At 40.9% G+C, this 20,495-nt stretch overlaps 1 protein-coding gene across 14 annotated transcripts in view; it reads right to left on the bottom strand.

Moving 5' to 3' along the window:
- XRRA1 (X-ray radiation resistance associated 1) overlaps positions 1–20,495 on the bottom strand; it is a 61,479-nt gene that overhangs the window by 21,515 nt on the left and 19,469 nt on the right. For 4 of the 14 annotated variants that reach the window (XM_047877954.1, XM_047877953.1, XM_047877952.1 and 1 more), the window contains 4 exons: positions 16,278–16,411; positions 5,135–5,263; positions 4,186–4,403; positions 494–534 (listed from right to left, as the gene is read on the bottom strand). The exons of 2 other annotated variants lie outside the window; for them this stretch is intronic. In XM_047877954.1, coding sequence (XP_047733910.1) covers positions 494–534; positions 4,186–4,403; positions 5,135–5,263; positions 16,278–16,411 — 522 coding nt within the window. Of the gene's footprint in view, positions 1–493; positions 535–4,185; positions 8,519–16,277; positions 16,412–20,495 lie in introns of those variants that run through there. 8 more of the 14 variants (XM_047877958.1, XM_047877955.1, XM_047877956.1 and 5 more) reach the window with 4 other exon arrangements.

Here is a 20,495-nt window from a genome sequence, read left to right as displayed (position 1 = left end):
TCCTCATGAGCTTGGTTAGTAGTTGTCTAACCCTGAGAGAAAAACCAATTTTCTGTCCAGAAGAAAATCAAGCATCTAAGCCTATGACACCAAGGATTAGACCCCAGATGGTAGTATACTTGGTAAGGATCAGTCTAGCTTTTGGGGGCTCTTATTAGGGAGCCACCAGGCTTCATCTTGGTGGCAGCCTCATTTCAATGCCAGCTTGCCCACCTGAGGCCCCAACCATTACTACTGAACACATCTGAGAACAGTAAAAGCGAGCTTGTTGGCTGTGTGAGGCCAGGGACTGGACTGTCTGGTCTACCACTATATGTTTCTAGACCAGCACAGTGCCGGGCACACACTAAGTACTCAGTAAGTATCTGTTCACTGAATGGGCTTCTTCAGTGCGATATATATAAATGTCTCTCATGGCTTTATTAGCTTACTTTTGTGTATTAAAATTAATGTTCTAACTCAAGGGCACAAATATAAAACAGGCAGTTCCTACCTCAGAGGTTGAAAATCCAGGGTAAGATGAGAACACAACCTCTGAAACAAAAGAGAAATAACAGAGGTTGATGAGAGCACGGATTGCCCCCAGAGAGGCTGGGATCTGGGTCTCTCATCCACTGTGTACAGCAGGGGTCCCCCCAGAGGGGTTCCCATTGGTTCACATCTCTAATGCTAACTGGGAAGAGGAGCTGGCTGTGATACCTGTCAGGTAGTGAGGTGCACTCAGAATAAAATCCAAATTCCTTGGCCAGGCCTCTGAGGTCCTGCCTGATCTGGCTCCTGTCTACTTCTCCAATCTTATCTCCTGCTATCCTGCCCGTCACTCACTATATTTCAGCCATGTTGACCTTCCTTCTGACTTTGCAACATGTGAGAGCTCTTACTGAGCAGGCGGTCAGTATTGATCAGACTGTGTTAGAAGAAAGAAATGTATATAAATGATATTCTGTCAAAGGATTTGAAAACATCCTGTTATGTTAGTAGAAACAGAATATATTAAGACAGTGAATCCAGAAGAGATACTAAGAATAACCAGCAGCATGGTAGTAAGGAAGAGGCTGTGGAGTCATTTCATTCTTGGCACCATCAGAATGAGATGAGCCAATAAATATCTGAGTTCAACCATAAATCTAAGCATCTTCTTGGACTGGATCCTGTGCAGGCACTACTCACCTCTGCCCTGGCTAACAGGACCTCTTCCACACATTAATGGTATTATACTAATAAAGTTTACCTGAAAATGAAGTAAACGACAATAGGGGTAGAACACCACATGGCCCAAACAACTTCTCCTACGACAAGTGTCTGGAAAGGATTTGGGGATAAGTTTATACAAGAAACAAAGTAGGAGTTAGCAAGAGGATGGGCAATTGTTGCAAGTATGGTTGCTCAAAAGCGATTCCCTGGGGAGACATATCTAGAAAGATGAGCTACAGCACACTCTGCATGAACGTATATCCTCTGCCTATAATCTCCGGTTAGAAAGGTTACTGGATACAAGTTCAAAATTTCTATGTACTAGCAACAAACAGGCAGAAATGTAATATGAAAAAGCAATACCAATGACAATACCATAGAAAAAGACCAAATACATAGGAATAAATCTAACGAAAGATATGCAAGATCTCACCACGAGAGACTACAAAGCACTGATGAGAACAATTTCAAAAGACCTAAAACATGGTGGGATATATTACTTTGATAAATTAAAAAGCCCAATATTGTAAAAATATAAATTCGCTCCAAATTGGTCTATAGGATCACTACAATTCTAATCAAAATCCCAGCAGGATATTGTGTGGAAACTGACAAGATGATTCTAAAATTTATATGTAAATTCAAAGGCTTTATAATAGTTATAGCAATTCTGAAGAGCAACAACATAGCTGGAGAACTTCACTATCAGTTCTCAAAACATATTAAAAAGCTATAGCACTTTAGACACATACAGACCCTGCCTTACCATAAAACCTCTCTTACAACTCAGTGGGGAAAAGGATATAGTCTTTTCAACAAGTGCTGTTGAGTCAATTAGATATCCATCTAAAAAAGTAAACTGACTCTACTTCACATCATATACAAAACTTCTAGACAGATCATAGACCAAAATGTAAAAACTAAAATAATCAAGCTTCCAGAAGAAAATATAGGAAAATATCTTAATGGTTTCAGACAGATAAAAAATTCTTGAAAAGGAAACAAAAAGAACTAACCATTAAAGATTGAACTGAACTTCATTAAAATAAAGAACTTTTATTCATCAAAATTCACCATTAGAAACATGAAAAAGGAGGCTACATACAGACTGGGAAAATATTTTTCTAATATTTAGGTCTACAAAGAACTTGTATCCAGCATATATAAAGAACTCAAGCAAATCAACAAGAAAAGAAAAATATAACCCAACAAGAATAATATAACCCAATTTAAATACAGGCAAAGACTTTATTAGGCACTGCCAAAAGAGGATATGGGTCAAAGTGACCCATAAACATATGAAAGGTACGTACGATCATTAGTCACTTAAGAAATGCAAACTAGGGGTGTCTGGGTGGACATTGAAAACACCAAGAATTAAAACAGAACTTGTTGGGGTGCCTGGGTTGCTCAGTCAGTTCCAGCTCATGTCATGATCCCAGGGTCACAGTGTGGAGCCTGCTTAAGATTCTCTCTCTCTCTCTCTCTCTCTCTCTCTCTCTCTCTCTCTGCTCTTTTACCTTGCTCAAGCTCACTCACTGTCTTTAAAAGAAAAAAAAGAAAAAAAAATCATTAAATAATGCAAATTAAAGCCACAATAAGAAACTACTACCTACCTACCCCAAATAGGTAGAATTAAAAAGACTGACATTACCAAGTGTTCGTGTGGATATGGAGTAACTGGAAGTGAAATTCTCTTACATTAATATGGGGATTAAAACTGGTACAACTGCATTGGAAAAATACTTAGAAGTACTAAATAATGTTAAACATACTTTTGAATTCCATTCCTGGGTATATACTCAACAGACAATGGGTGCTTAAGCCTACCAAAAGATATAAAAGTTATAGTAGTTTTATCCATAATAGCCTCAAACTCAAAATAACCAAAATGTCTATTAACAGTAAAAAGGGTAAATAACTTGGAAAAAATACGAGAAATGAAAAATAGTGAACTACCAATATATGCAACAACATGAATGAATCTGACAGACATAATGTTGAGTGAAATAAATCAGACACAAAGAGCACATGCTGTAAAATTCCATATTCATAAATTTCAAATCAAGCCAAACCTATCTTTGGTGACAGAAGTCAAAATGGGATGCTGGAAATGCTCTATATTGTAATATGGGTGGTGGTTAAAAGGAGATATACATGTAAAATTCAAGATCTATACAGTATTTCTATATTTTTACTTTATGTTGGTTACTTCTCAATTTAAAATAAATATTTAAAAAACCCACTGTGGTATTGGCACAGTAATAGATCAATAGAACAGAATATATAATCCAGAAATATACTCATGCATTAAAGAGATTTTGGTTTATAATAAAGGTGACATTCCTTTTCTATTCTGCCTCTAGTATTGCCATTTGGACATGATTCTTGGCCCTGTGGTAGTGATCTTGAGAACTCAATTGGAATCAACCTACAAAGATAAACAAGCAGGCCAAGGATGGCAGCAAAGAGGATGGAAAGAACCTGAATCTCTTGAGAACATCAATGTACCCCAGAATTAGCCATCTCTGGAAAGCCTAACTTCAGAGTTTCTTGTTATTAGAGATTTTTTAAAATTTTATTTCAGAGAGAGAAAATGCATGCGTGCATGCAAGCAAGCAGGGGAGGGGCAGAGAGGGGGGAGAGACAGAATCTTAAGCAGGCTCTGTGCTGATGCAGGGCTTGATCTCACAACCCTGAGATAATGACCTGAGCTGAAATCAAGAGTTGGACGCTTAGCCAACTGAGCCACCCAGGTGCCCCTTGTTATTTGAGATTTTTAAAAATTTACTTTTAATTGGATTTTAAAAACACCTTAATGGAGAATCAGTTAGGAAGCCATTGAAATAATTCATGGGATACCTCCACCTCCCCAGGCCCAGCAGCTTCAGTGCAGCAGCTCCTCAAGGAGTCACAGATTTTCAAAATAAACTGTTGGTAGCTTATTCCCACCACGGGGCTAGAGTCTCTGGAATAAGGGGCACCACTCACCTGTCCGGTCAACATCCTTTTTCATGGGCAGTACAGTATAATCCGGTTGTTCATCTGAGGCCTCAAACATCCACGACTTGGGCTGCAGCATGGATTGGGGCACTTTCTGGGGACTCCCCCTGCCTCTAGCCCAGTCCCCTGACCCGTCTTGGAGCTGAACCTGCTGTAGGTACGGGATCCGGAAAATCCTGTTTTGGTCCAGGCTTAATTTCTTCAGTCTTTAATTAAGGAAAGTGAATACAGAATCACAGCAATAATGATACCTCAGGAGCATTTACCTAGCAACTTTAGGGAAAGAACATGAACTCAGGCTTGGACCCTTACTCCTTGTGTGACCTGGAGCCAGTGACTTACCCTCTCTGGACTCAATATCCCTATCTCTAAAATGGGGATGATAGTTAATAACTTTCAAGGCTCCAGTGAAGTTTAATTAGACAATGTAAATGGCTCTACACAAAGTAGCATGCAGTAAATGGTAACTGACTCCAAAATAAATTTTCCAGGGATCTAAAGCTTAACCATTTAAATGCCAGCATTTAAAAAATAATAATAAATAAATGCCAGTATTTTCATTATTCAAATAGGTAGAATATAGCAGTTAATTCTTATCTTTCTGATTCTGGTTTTGTGTTTTTTTTTTTTTTTTTTTTTTTTTCTGTCTCCTCTCTCAGGGGTCAGGACTCTATCTCTGGTAATATCTCTTTTTATCCTCCCTTCTCTTTGCCACTTCTAATCTAGTCACTTGATCAGAAATGTCCTACTGATGCCCCACTTTTATGGCTGAGCTAAAGCTCAGAGGGGAGAAATGGATTATCTGTGACCACACAGCAGAGGTAAGTAGTGGAACTGGGATTTCAACTCAGGCCTTTTGGATTCCAAAGCAGCACTCAGGGTGTGGGCCAGGTTGGCAGTGGTAGGGGGTCCTTCAGAGAGAGGAGTGTGGCTTTACCTTCTGAGCCCGGCCAGGCTGGCAAAGCAATTGGGGCTGGAGAGCTTGTTGTCATCCAGCATCAGTGTCTCCAGCACTGGGAACCTCAGGATGTACCTCTTGTTCGTCAGTGACGTTACAGATGCCTCCCTGTAAGTGCAAGGATCCTGGGTAATGAGCAAGGGCAGGGAACAAACTCCACCATCCCCAAGAAGTAGGAATGAGAATAGGAATGGAGATGGAGAACAGGAAATCAATCAAGAGATATAACCACCTTGGGAACCCTCTTTAGTGTCCCACAGAGGTCCCTGTAGAGAGGGACTGGAAGGTGTAATTCCCTCCCCAACTGACCCCTTCCCCAAATCCTACTCACACATACAGTCTTCTGTATGGAGAAAGTTTGCACACATCCACAGATGGACTCAGTGAGACCCGACTGGGGCAGGATGGGGTGCACTAGTAATGCTCATGGAAAATACCAGAGTGAATAAGGCATGCCCAAGTTGGGGAAAACATTCTGAAGAAAGAATACTGCACAAATTTGGGTCAGGTCAGACTCCTGGGTATGCTGTGTCACCCTAAGGATTGGTAACTATGGGATCACCAGAAGACAAACCCCTTGGCATGGACCACAGCTTTGGTCCATGTGGGGTAAGGTAGGCTGGCTGCAGTGAGGCTCTCTTCTAAAGCAACTTAATAAAAAGCACATATCAGTAAGGAGTTGAGAAGTCTCTTTTTAAACTCAAACTCTCTGAGGAGACCCAGAAACACCTGATAGTGCAATTTAATGGGCTGAGATCCTGAATCACACAGGCAGGGCAGGAAGTCAGGGCATTTTAGGTACTACCATTAATGTGGCCTCATTTGTGCCTCTAGATGAATAAGACCTATGTAATTCTTTTTTAATTTTTTCCAACTTAAAAAAAAGATTTTATATTTTTAGGTAATCTCTACGCCCAATGTGGGGTTCAAACCTATAACCCCAAGATCAAGAGTTCCATGCTCTACCAACTGAACCAACCAGGTGCCCCTTTTTAAGTACACAAACACAGATGACTCAAATCATGTTTTCAGTTCTCCCTCCAACTCCTTCCTCTCCATATACCCAAATTAAACACTCAATACACTCAACAAAGGATGAAAGAAGCCTTTAGTTCATGGTATTTGAAGGTCACAGGTGATTCTTTTCTTCTCCTGAAAAGACCAACTTTCATGCACTAAATTTTTAATCTCTACCTGAGAGCAATTACAGGAGGGTGCACAGCAGCTCTGTTGATTTATAATTAATTGGACAATCTTTTTCACCCCAGTGAGATGTGAAACAGCTACAAAATAAGCCTTCGAAAAATTCCTCTTACATTCCATAATGAAGGAGGTAGCTCTGTCCTGTCGTTTGTGACAAGTTATCGTGTTTAGCCTTTTAAAAGCTGTACCCTAATTATAACATAGAAAAGCCTAATTTTGTCTCTAATACTGATGTCTTAAAATAGGGGGGCAGTCAGTAGGTGGGTAAGGAGGACAAGAAGCGAGGCTGCAGAGGAAAGTGTCAGGCTCTCCAATGGAGTCCTTCTCATGGCAGTTTTGGTAGAAGAGCTCTTTGAAGTGGCAGGAGTCTATCAGTATGGAGAGGCTGAAGTTTCCAGCTGTTCAGAGTGGTGCTATTTTTATTATACCTTCTCTTGCCAAAAGGAATTTAATACCATTTAAAATACAACAGATTTGACTTAATTTTTTTAGAAGCTAAGAGTATGCCCCAGTGATTGGATTCAGGAATGGGAATTTGTGTGCCATATTAAGGAAGCATGAGAATGGGGACCAGCAGCCCTAGGCTGTGGCTCTGGTGCTGCTGCTGCTTTGCTTGCTGGGTGACTTCTACCTGGTGTCCAGCATCTCTGGTCCTGGTCAGTTCCCCTATCTACATGATGAAAGAGGATTTCTTTTACTTTACATTGTAAGACTTCTGATTAAGCCAAAAATATTGCAGAACAGACTGGACCAAGAGCTGCAGTAAAACAGATGAAATTTAGCAAGTTGTAATGCCCATTAAAATGTCAGATCAGCTCCTATGATACAGAAAACCCACAGTGCAACCCAGGATGAGAGAGACATGTCTTCACAACTCGCTTGTGTAAAAGAGGACTTATGATGTGGCTGCTAAAGATCTGGTGCTCTTTTAGGCATTTTTAGGAAAACAGTGCTTAGAAAAAAAGGAGGTAACCATCCCCCTCTGCCCCGTGCTGGTCAAGCCTGAGAGAGATGACACGTATGGTCCAAGGGGGAAAAGGAACAGGCTTAATGGGAGAGCCAAAGTCTCAGATGTCAATCAAAACATGTAATAGGACAGGCTAATGATGCGAGTAGGTCAGATATCCCCCTAACTCACCCAGACAGAGATAAAGTGTGATATATCCAGAAATGGAGACACAAATAGTCCAAAATAAATGAGGTATATGGTGAAATGGAAAAAAGTCAAGAGAAAGGATGGAGAAGCAGAGTCAGGTCATGAAAAGCCTTGTGATCAATATTAATGGAGTTTATCTTTAGAACACTGGGAAGCTGCTGAAGGACTTCAAGTAGAGCAGTGATCGAATCAGATGTGCATTTTAGGAACATCCCTCTGGCTGATGGTAAGGTGGGTGTGTTGGGAGGTGATCAAGAGAAAGAAACATTTGACAGATCCTTAGCTGTATCCCAAGTAGCATGGGCTGTGCTGATTTGCTGCAGTGAGACTGAACAGGAGGACAACAGAAATGGCCAAGTTTGAGAAACATTTAGAAAGTACAATTCACAGCATCTGGTGACTGAGTGGATGTGAGGGAGGGAAGAACTCAGGCTGATGCCCACGTTTCTCACTCAGACAACTGCACTGCTGATGGAGAGCAGTGCCCATCACTGAGGCCAGGGACACGGGAGGAGATCTTGGCATGAGCATATGCATGATGACTTTGATATAATAAGTAAAAGATATGGGCTCATAGCTCAGAAGATGGTTGTGAAGTAGAGAAATAAAGAAGACTTGGGAGGGATGAAACTATCAAGATTATAAAGATTAATAAAAACAGTGGGTTGAGAGTAGAAAACTGGGGACGATCAACATTTAAGAGGCTGGCAGAAGAAGAGGAATCCAAAGAGCATTTTGAGTGTGGGAAGACAAATGGGAAGAAAATAACAGTAATACTTGTTTGGAGCCTCATAGCTTTCAAAGCACAATTATTTCAATTGATATCCTGATGTAAGTAGGAGTGCATTTATTTTACCCATCTTATAAAGAAATAGAAGGACATAGTGGTGGAGACTTGCCTTACTGTATGCAACAAGGCGTCCCACTGAAAACAACTAAAATGATGAATAAAACATAAAAAGAAAAAGATTCATTTTTTTTTAAATTTTTAAGTGTTTGTTTATTCTTTAAGAGAGAGAGAAAGAGAAAGAGATAGACAAAGACAGCATGAAGGGGGAAGGGCAGAGAGAGAGGGAGACATAGAATCTGAAGCAGGCTCCAAGCAGGCTCCAGGCACAGAGCCCGATGTGGGGCTCGAACTCATAAACTGCAAGATCATGACCTGAGCCTGAGCCACCCAGGCGCCCCAAAAGATTCATCATTTAAAAACACATAAGAGATGTGAAGACAGTAAAGTAGTAGTACCAAAATATAAAAGTCAAGACAGAAACCAAGCACAAGAAGCCATGTTTGCCTTGAGGACACTTGCTGATCTTGTCAAAACAGAAGGTGGGGCATGTAATTGGAGACCCCCTACACGAATGTAGGATCCTAAAGAGATATATCCTCAGGAGAGAGGGAACTAACACTAAACCCATGCCCCTCATCCCACAGCTAGAAGAAAACTGCCTTGGGGTGAAAAGAAAGGAAGGGGGAGGGCAGACTGGTCCTCTTGCAAAATTACAGCCCAAATTTGTATCATCAGAGTGGTTCAGAGAATATCCAGCTAGTTTAGTTTAGTTTAAAATGGTTTCATACTGAGTGTTCCTAGGCACCTGGCCAAAATAAATGGAAAGGTTTACGGTATCGCAGACTAACTCATGTAGGCCAACTATCCCTTGAGTATGAACTAGAAAATTCAGACAAAATATATATATTAAAAACAATTGGGATGTCTGGCTGGCTCAGTTAGTAGAGCATGTGACTCTTGATCTCAGGGTTGTGAGTTCAAGCCCCATGTTGAACATGGAGCCTACTTAAAAAAAAACAAAACAAAACAAAACAAATTTCTTTAAGGCATGTGGGAACTAACAACCTGTGAAAATTTAGGGGGCTCGGATTTGGAAAAAGAAGGAAACTCAAAGGGGATCTTGTAAAATTTGGGGTCTCTTTTTCCCTAGGGCTATCTGCTGATTCCAGAAGTGGCAGAGAGGTTGAGATGCTGAGCAGAGATTCTAACAACTATGCTAGTCTAGAGGCCAAAAATTAGATTCCAGGGTATGCCACAGAAGGGAAGCCCTGGTAAACTGCCCCTACCTTAAATTAGGACATTGAAGGACTAAATCCTAGGAGGAAGTGTGAACTAGAAACAGTGTTGTCCTTGCAGAGACTGAAGACTAGCTTCAGATAATTAAGCATGAATTATATATATAAAAAAAGTCTAGAGTTGGTGAGAAAAAAATTATTTGAGTTGCCCAGAGGTCACGGCGTCTCATACAGTTTCCTGATTATTTACCTTTAAATTAAAACTAATTAGACTTAAATAAAAGTAAAAATTCAGTTTTTCAGTCACAATGATCACATTTCAAGTGTTCAACATGACTAGTGGCTACCATATTGAACAATGCAGATATAGAACACTATCAACACTGCAGAAAATTCTGACAGTCCTAAATTAGGCCTTTCAAGGATTACCAGACAATATCTGCAAATTGGTGTTAATATCTGGGGATATGAAAGGCATGGTGGTCTATCATTCAAAGTAGGGGATTACAAAGGTCAGGTGGAAGAATGGAAATTTAGCCTGTGAATGAACCCAGTGAAGTCATCAACTTACATCGTGGTTATCTCCCCAGTTCCTGAATATATAGTTATTTTTTGAATGTATAATTAGAATAGACATACTAAGCAACCAACAGAATAACCACATTTGTTTACTGACCAACAAAGTGAGAGCTATTATATAAGGCAGGGACAGACTGCAGCCTGAGGAATTTTGCTTCTAGAACAGTAAACCTAAAGTTATTCCACATCCCTGAGGTAACTACAGAGATTACCGTCATCACTAAAGACAAGAAAGGTAAAAGGATACTGAGTCTTATGATATTCCTGTTAAACTTGTTTGTCTTGTGTAGAAGACAGGTCTTGAAGAATGACTATAGCTTACTGCAGGCTTAATCAAGTGGTGACTCCAATTTTAGCTGCTGTTCCACATGTGGATTCTTCTTACTGTAGCACATCAACACAGCCCCTGGTGCTTGGGATTCAGCTAAGGACCTATCAAATATTGCCTTCTCCTTACCAAACAATAAGAACTACCAGAAACAGTCTGCTTTTGTCTGACTGGGATAACAGTACATCTTTGTCCTCTTCTCCCAGGGCAACATCAACTCTTTATGTTTACCATAATCTATTACATCTACCACCAATCTATTTTGGTATTCCACAAAACATCATGTTGATTGGACCTGATGGGCAGTAAGTTGCAAATACTCTAGATGATTTAGTAAGATGCATGTGTGTCAAAGGATGGAGGGAACCCCCATCTCCAATTCAAGGAACTACTACCTTCATTAATTTTCTTGTTGTCCAGGTATCTGGAACATGTTGGGATATACCTCCAATGTGAAAGACATAATCCTTCACCTTGCACCACCTGTTACTTATGAAAAAGGCACAAAGCTTTGTTGACCTTTTCGGACTTTGGAAGTGATGCATAAAACATCTGTGCCAATCTAACCCTTACTGAGTATCCCATGAGGATGCCAGTTTTGTGTGAGGCTCAGAGCAAAACAAGGCTCTGCAACAGGTCCAACTGCATGAATTGTTCTCTGGGCATTATGTCCTTGGCCAATGGCATTGGGCAATATGACTCAATAGGTCCAACTATGCTCTAAGTGTCTAAGGCAAAAAGGTGTGCTATACAGTACAGGGTTACATCCTGGTTTTCAAGGACAGTTTGAGTTTTCACCTGTTATCCCAAAATAATTAACAGTGTTCCTTTTCCCTCTCAAATATATCCTGGTTTGGATGAGAAGTTACGTGGCCTCTCTATGAATGGAGCCTTTTATAGGTGTCAATTGCAGAATCATTTTTGAGCAAAGTTATGCCGATTCTGTGAACAACTATTTTCCTTTTGAAAAACAGTTTCTGCCTTACTGCCCCATGTTGGTAAAGACTGAACACCTGGTCACAGGAACACTGAGTGGCCATGTGACCGGAGTGGCTCATCATGAACTGAATGTGTCACAGAATTCCCTCATCAAGTGAAGTAATATGTGAGATCTGGCTCAAGCAAGTCTGGAAAAATTGCGTGAATGAATATGGCTTTGGTTCCAATGATGCCTACTCCTGCTGTACTATTACCTCTCCATCAACCCACAACTAAGAGTCTATGAGCAGTTAATGTAGGAGAGAGCCCCCAGCTGGGTTTACAAATGATTGTGCATGACATTCTGACACTAAAGAAAGACTATTGCGGTATTACAACTTTACAGGGGGGTGTCTCTGAAAGACAGGGGAAGAGGAACCCTCCCAAGAGGTAAAACTTAGGGCAATATATCTATTTGCTTGGTTTATGCTGATTCATGGGCAGTGGCTGATGGTTTAGCTGAATAGTCAAAGCTTGGAAAAAATACTGTGAAACTGCTGACAGAGAGGTCTAAGGGGCAATTATGTGAATGGACCTCTCAGAATGGACAGAGAGTTTGAGGATTATTTGTATCCCATGTGAATGTTTCCCAAAGATGATCCACTCAGAGGAGACTCAATGATCAAGTGGACAAAATGACCCATTTCACAAAGTCAGTTGGGTCTCTCTCCTTGGATACCCTAGTACTTGCAAAATGCCCTTAGCACAGGCATGGAGGCTACACACATCCCCTCACCAAAGCAGATCTGGTCATCATCCCTGCTGAGTACCTAAGATGCCAACAGCAGAAGCCAATGTTAAGCCCCTAACATGGCACCATTTCTGAAAGAATTAGCCAGCCATCTAGTGGGAAGATGACTGTGGGCACCTTCCTTCATAAAAGGAGAAGTAATTTGTTTTGTTTACTGGAATAAATACGTACTTTGGACATGGATTTGCATTCCCTGACCACAATATTCTTCCAGCATCACCATCTGAAGAATTACAGAATGTCTTATTCATTATCCTGGTGCCTCACATACAATTGCTTCTAACCATGGAACACATGTAATAGTAAATGAGTACAATAGTGAGTTTGTAAACATGTAATTCACTTTTTTACCATGTACCTCATGATGTAGAAGTAGCTGATCTAAAAGGTAAAATAGGTTTTGTTTTTTTTTTTTTAACAACTCATTGATTGCACCAGCTAGGAGACCACCCCCTGTGAAGTGGGCACTCTGACTTACAGGAAGGGGTATCATATAAACCAGCAACCAATAATGATGCTATTTTTTTTTCATAACTAGAACATAGGATCTAGCAATTAATGGAAGGAAATGAGAACAGATCCTCTTACAGTTATCCACTTCCAGAATTGTTGCCTCCATTCCTGCAAGTAGAATCTTAGTTGCCTAGGGAGGAATGCTTTTACAGGGACACAAAGAACAGTTTCTCTTAACTAGAAGCTGAGATTGCTGCTGGCCACGTGTGTTCCTCATTCCACTAAACCAACAGGCAGGAAACAAGGAGTTTACTATATTGGCTGAGTGATTGATACTGATTATCAAAAGTAGGTATGATCGCTGTTATACCATGAGGACAGAAAATGATCAGAATACAGGGAGTTACAAGGTGTTCCTCTTGGAAGTGTCCTCTCCATTAGTCAAAGTAAATGGAATTTCTGCAAGATGAAAAAAGTTTTGAAGACAGATGGTGGTGGGGATAGGACAATGATGTGAACATACTTAAGTGAACACCACTGCACATTTGAAAATGGTTAGGATGGTAAATTTTATGTTATGTGTATGTTACCACAATTTTAAAAAGCATTAATAGAAGACTACAACCCAATAAAAAAGCATTAATAACTTTGATCCTTCAGGAATGAATGTTTGGGATACTACACCAGTTAAAGAGTCCAAACAGCCAAGATGCTGGATAAGGAAGAAGGGGACATTAAATAGGTGATGGAATAAGGATTCATAAATATGTACCATGGCCTCCTGACCAATTAAGAAAAGAACATTATAGCAAATGTGTATATTTTCTTTCTAGCTTGCTGTGTGTGTGCATGTGTGTGCGTGCATGTGTGTGTACGTGCGTGCGTGTGTGTGTGTGTGTGTGCATGTGTATAAATTGCTAGTGGTGAATGACTCTGCAGCTTAGTTTTTAGGTTATAAAATATTCAGGTGGCACTGTGACTGCTTTAGAAGACAGAGTAATATCATCCAGAGATGGATATGGTGAGTGATGGAACTATGTCTCATCCTTTTAGAGAAGAGGGTAAAAGTGTCCTCACTAAGAGGAAAAAAATTCCTTCATGTAAGCTGAAGGTATACTGTGGTTGCTACTGTTATATGAAAATTAAATTTGGAGAGAAGGAGGAGAGTAGATGTTGGGTTTCCAAGGGGTGGGTGACACCAGTCATCTGCCTATTTGCTCTTAACCTTTATTCCTTTCCTCTGTGTTCTGCTATGTATTGTAAGGGGCCAGAGCCACCCTTAAACTATGCTTCCCAGGTCACCTTCCCAACTGGCTTCCAGTGAGATACTGCCAAGGGAGGGATTGGTGAGACTGGAAGACCAAAACAGGTGGAACAGCAACTATCTTATTTGGTTCCTGACAGCTTGCTGGTGGCAGCAGTACAACAACAGGTGGTTCTAACAGCAGCATCTGTGCTGGCAGAGGTTCCAGCCCTGACTGAGGCAGCACATCTGCAGCAGATCTACAACTATAGAACTTTTACAACTTTTAGACCTAAAAGCCCAGCAGCAAGGATGGGGCGCCTGGATGGCTCAGTCGGTTAAGTGCCCGACTTCAGCTCAGGTCATGTCGGGCTCTGTGCTGACAGCACAGAGCCTAGAGCCTGCTTTGGATTCTGTGTCTCTCTCTCTCTCTCTCTCTCTGCCCCTTCCCCCACTCATATTCTCTCTCTCTCTCAAAAATAAACAAACATTGAAAAAAAATTAAAGCCCAGCAGCAGGGATAGGCTTGTAGGCCCCAGTCCAGCAGTGTGAACAGCTTCTGATCTCTTGAGTATCAACCTTCTTCCTTTTTGCTCTTTCCATACTCCTCTTCTCCATTGTGCTCTTCCAGCCCTTCCACCACCTATGTAACCAATTCCCTCCATTTATTATTGCTAATATTTAGGTGTAATAAAGGTACTCTGATTGGTTTTTTTCAAGCGTCCTTATCTTTTAGAACTGTACACTGGATTATTTACAGATGAAACCACATGAATCTGCTATATTCATTTATGGCTGGATACATTTGAGATTTTTCTTAAGAATAATCTAAGGTTGGGTGTGGTGGGGATATAGGTGAAACATGATTGGCTATGACCTCAGAACTGTCAGACAATAATTTCTGGGTGATGGGTAAATGGAGGTTCATTTTGCCATTGAGTCTGCTTCTATGTGTGTTTGGAATTTTCCATAATGAAATGCCACCTATTATCTCTCCCCACTAAAAACAATGAACTACTCTCCATTTGCAATACCTCAAGTGGTTTTTATATTCCTGACTGATACGTGTGTGGTCATAAAGAAAAACTGGTTAAGATGAAGCCAACACTGAGGGAAAAAAAGATCACACCTGTATCCAGCCATAAGTGAATCCAGCACTCACCTTAGGACTTACAGGTACATGAGCCAATAAATTCCCTTTTTGTTTAAGCTAGTTTGAGTTGATTTCTGTCACTTGCAAACAAAAGGAGCCTAATGAAATCCCTAATATAATGATCACTATCATTGTCCTAACCCCTTGAGAAACTAACCAACCACTTTCATCTCTGTAATCTCCATCACATCTACCATCATCACAATAAACATTATCACCCTGACTTTCACTTTCACCTTCACCATCTCTGAATTGGTTAACATCCACTGAATACCTTCTTGTGCAAAAGCACTAGATCATCATCCAGATGCTTCAGATCAAAGATAAGTAAGACAGGGCCTCTGCCCTCACAGTGCTCACAATCTATTTGGGAGACTATATGTATATCATCCATTTATCTATTATACATATATTTATGTATATTTATGAGGTATAAGTCACAATAGAACGTACTAAGTTCTAAAGTAAGAAGGAAAACATTAAATTCAACAGATACTTAGAGAAGGGAGGAAGAAGTATGGTCTAAAACAGTCAGGGAAGCCTTCTGGTAAGGAAAGGAGGAGGGCTTGAGCAGACCCTTGGAATACATGCAGAATCTACATAAGAAAAGAACATAATGGCCATAAGCATGGTCTCTAGACCATGCTTAAATTCTGACTCAGCCACTTTTTAGCAGTTATTTAACATATCTGTGCCTCAATTTCCTCATCTATAAAAGAGGGATAATAATAGGACACCTATTTCATAGGATTGTTGTGAGGATCAAATGAGTTAATATGTATATGTGCTGAGAACCATGTCTGGCACATAGTAAGCACTATGTATATGGCATTATTACGAACAGAGAAAGGACTGGCACATTCTGGTCAGAAAGCATGGCCTGAACAAAGGTGCAAAATGGTAACATACAAAGTATAGTAGGTTTGTGAAGGGGAAAAGTCTGGCAAGAGCAATGTCCACAATTTACCCATGACCAATCAGAGGTAGGGAAAGGGACTTGTTAGATACCTAAACGTCTCCTAATAGCATAGAGGAGTGTGAGGCCACCCATCTGAGGCCTAGTCATTCTTTGGGTCCCTGCTTCCATGACTGTCTTTCTTAGGAACTTCAGTCGGTAGCATTTTCCCTGCTTTGAGCACTTACAGCCTGTCTTTATAGCACTTCTGAGCTGCTCTGGGCTATTTCTTTGCATAACTTGCACCCAAAGGTTCATGAGGGAACACGTGGCATGGACCTTAGAATGTAGAACTTACTGTTCTGTGACAGCCAAATTGAGTGGCAGGGAAGTGAGCCCATTGCCTGTGAGGAGCAGGACACGGAGGTGTGGCAGAATCCCCAGATCACAAATGGCCTCTGCAGTCAGGCTGTTAAAGGAAAGGTCCAGGAACTATGGTACAAAGATAAAAGATGGGAGAGTAGAAGCACTATGCATGACAACGATGCTCATATGTGAGGTGGGAGCTAACTACTTTTTTTTTTTAACCTTCTGGGCAGCCCCATCACTCACAAGCCTAAAACCCTCTTGATTCCCTGGATTAACATTCAAGGCCTATTATAGTCCTTTCCCAGCCTATTTTCTAGCTTTAGCTCCCACTGCAAATCTTGATTTGTCCTGTGGTGCTGACCAAAGTGACATCTTTCCCATTCCCTGCATCATCCCACCTAGAGATAACTGCTTGAGCTTTTCACTCAACCAGGAATGCCCTTTCTCCCATGTGTCTGAATCCAAGCCCCAAAAGGGCAACTCAAAAGCTGCATCCTTATAAAATCTTTCCTAATCCCCCAGCCAGATGGAATCTCTCTCTCCCCTGACGTTAAGTGCTTTATCTAGGGGTACTTCTCACCGTCAACCAGGTATCTGATAGTTGGATACACATCTTAAGAATAGGGATATTGGTACATGGATGTACCTAGCATAGTCCTGGCACACAGTGGTGGACTAGACCATAAACTGTCAGGTCAAGGGCCATACTCCTCTATTGCTATATCCTTGTAATCTAGCATAGGACCTTGCATATAGTAGGTGCATATAAAAAATCAGCTGAAATGAACTGGCTTATGAGGGCAATGACCCAAACTTTCACCTCATTATCAACCAAGGCCACCTAGACTTATGAAATAATTGGGTCAGGGGCCTGTCGGTAAACTGAGTGTCTATGTGCAAAAACAAAGGCAGTTGGGATAAATGATATCAACTAGTCTTTTTTCTCTCTCTTTTGGGCCTCTCTAGACACTCACTTTAGCACTTATGTATAAATCTGCTTCTTCTCCTCCCCTTCCATCCATACATACCCTTTGAAGCTTAGGGAGGGAGCCAAACCATAAGAGACTCTTAAAACCTGAGAATAAACTGAGGGTTGATGGGGGGTGGGAGGGAGGGGGAAATGGGTGATGGACATTGAGAAGGGCACCTGTTGGGATGAGCACTGGGTGTTGTATGGAAACCAATTTGACAATAAATTTCATATTAAAAAAATAAATAAAGAAAAAGAAAAAGAAAAATATGGGGGCAATTTCAGCATCTTATCCAGCTGGTGAAGGAACAAGGTCTTTGGTCGACAGTGTCAGTGTTACACAGTCAGACATATAAACAACTGATTGTAGGTCACTACCAGAGGAGGACTGGGTTTGGTCTGTCTCCATTGTTATAATTATTGTCCCTGTAGACCTGAGTTTGAGTACTGGCCAAATGTGTGATTTGGGCAAATGACTTAACCTGAGCTTCCTTATCTACAAAGTAGAAATAATAATGAGTCCTTGGGGTGCCTGTGTGGCTCAGTCAGTTAAGTGTCCAACTCTTGATTTCAGCTCAGGTCATGATCTCACAGTTCGTGAGTTGGAGCCCGGCATCAGGCTCTGCACTGACAGCGTGGAGCCTGCTTGGGATTCTCTTTCTCCCTTTCTGCCCCCTCCCCTGCTCGCTCGCTCTCTCTCAAATAAACTTTAATAATGAGTCCTTATGAGGAATTATGTGGATAAAACCTTTAGCATGAGTTTGCCACATAGTAAGAACTTAGTTAATGTTGGCTGTCATCATTATAACCATCCTTTCATTCAAGAACCTTACACTAAAGGTTGCTTTGTACCAGTCTCTGTCCTCTTTCTGCTAGCTCACAACCTAGTTGGAAAGCTAGATACATACATGTATCTATTAAGTAGCAATGCTGCTGGGATAGAGGTCTGAACACAGACCAATGGAAGCACACAGGAAGGAATAGTCAGCTCTACCAAAGGATGTAGCAGCTTCACAGAACAGGTGATGCTTGAGTTATCTTCAGAAACTAGTTGGTAGTCACCAAATTGTTGAGGGCAAAAAGAAATGCAGTACAGCAAGAAGCATGGACAGAAACCAGGAGGCAAGAGGTAGCCTAGCCTGTTGTGAGAACTGTAAACAGTTTGGGTATGACTAGAGTCTGTGGTATAACAGAGGGCTTGATAAGACTGGGCAGGCCATGAAAGCTACCAAGCACCAAAGGAGTGCTGAGTTCATGCCGCCATCAGCAAATTCCAAGTTTTGAGAGTTCACACAAAGGTGTGATTCCACTTGGCAGGGGCAAAGTGAGAAGCTTTCGAGGAAGAAGACTTGGAAAGCTGGCTCGGATAATCACAGTTTGTAAAGGTGGGGAAAATCCTCTCCCTCGTACCCATATGTGCGCAGTAAATAAGACCTATGGATTCTATCTCCTTAATATCTCTCATTCTTGTTCCCTCCAACTGATTCTTCATGCAGCAACCCTACCTATCATCCACTGGATACTTCAAACTCCTTAGGAAGGCTTCCAAGGCTTCCCACGGTCTCTCTTCTGCCACCTCTCCAGGCTCATCTGTCACTACACTCTACTGTGCTTCACTCTCCATTCCAACCACACTGAGCTGTTTCATCAGTGTTGTAGCTCAGGGGTTGGTAAACTAACGCCTCTGAGCCACATCCATCCTGCTGTCTGTTTTGTAGGGCCTCTGGGCTAAGAATAATTTTTACACTTTTAAATGGTTGAAAAAAGATCAAAGACTAATGTGTGAAAATTATGTGCAATTCAAATTTGAGCATCATAAAGTTTTATTGGAGCACAGCCATGCTCATTTGTTTACATTGTATCTATTGCTGCTTTCCTTTATAACAGAACTAATTATGACAGTTGTGACTAGTTATGACCATACAGAGCACAAAAATATTCACTGTCTGGCCTCCTACAGAAAAAGTTTGCTGACCCTTGTCCTAGTTGGTTTGGCTATTCAATATTGGGTCCAAATTTGTTTTCCATAGAATTAAGGGCAGCTCAAAGAAATGAATAGCCTTAGAATCACAGATCACAGAACTTCATAGCTGGCCCAGAATTTATAGAGGGGGGAGTTTAAGTCCCAGAGAAGGGAAGTGAGTTGGCCAAGGAACTATGTCAGAGTAGTGGCAGAATCAAGACAAGAAACAAGGTCTCCTGACTCTCAGGGCAGGGCTCCAACTGAGCCTTTTTCAGACCTGAATGTGGAAAACCAAATCATGGCAAAGTTAAGTTTTTCTAAATTGACTGCTGAAGAATTCTACTCTTCTGGTGGCAGCCTTTCTGGCAAACAAGAACAGAAGATTCCTAACCTCCTGCATCTGCTGAGTCACATCAAGTTTTATTACACTTCAAAGTATTCATTACTGTGAACTGCAAATTCAGGACTTTTGACAGCCTTATGCTTTTTCTTAGAGAGACCTTGCAAATCATAGAGACAGAAACAAATGATTAGCCAAGAGATTTCCTTTTCTCATTTATATTCAGCATCTTGACTTTGGTCTGCTCTCTTATGTAAATAAATTCCCTTGGGTAAGGCTGGGTCTGCTGGATAAATAATCTTTATCAGAAGGTATCAAACTATGAAGTGGGACATCCAAGAATCAATCACGGTGAACCATTAGAGCCAAGCTAGTCAGCTGTGGGGTCTGAGCCTATAGTCATGTCCCCTTTCTATGGCCCACTGGCACTTGAAATAGGGGTTTGAAATAGTGGGTGTGAGGAAGACAAGATGCCTGGCACAATGCATGACACACAGGAACTCAAATGACTACTCTTTTAAAAAGTAAAATAACTCCCAGAATGGAAGGTTATAAGAAGCTTCCAGGTCTGTACGTCACAGAAATGGCTACCCGTTTGGCTAATGGCTATCTCTAACATCTGGAATCTCTTTTCCACTGTTTATACTGAAATATTGTATACATTTTTTTTTTTTAACACAGCACAAAATCACACCAGTTGTTATCAATTTACACTCATTCTGTTTTACTGGACTTTTAAGAGCTCTGCTTCCTGGACAATTCTTAGGACCACTCCTATTACAAATCATAGTAAATCACTGCTATCCTCAATATGACTTGAAACCATGGAGAAAAAGTACCATTACATTGAGTATAGCATGCTTTAAGAACACAAGGACATATAATCCATTTTAGGAAGATTGCCATCCCAAGCAGTTAAAACTTTTTAAAACTT

The sequence above is a fragment of the Prionailurus viverrinus genome, chromosome D1, assembly GCF_022837055.1.
Source record: "Prionailurus viverrinus isolate Anna chromosome D1, UM_Priviv_1.0, whole genome shotgun sequence".
NCBI lineage: Eukaryota > Metazoa > Chordata > Mammalia > Carnivora > Felidae > Prionailurus > Prionailurus viverrinus.
Note: the sequence above shows the minus strand (reverse complement) of the source record. Positions and strands in the feature narration are given on the sequence as shown.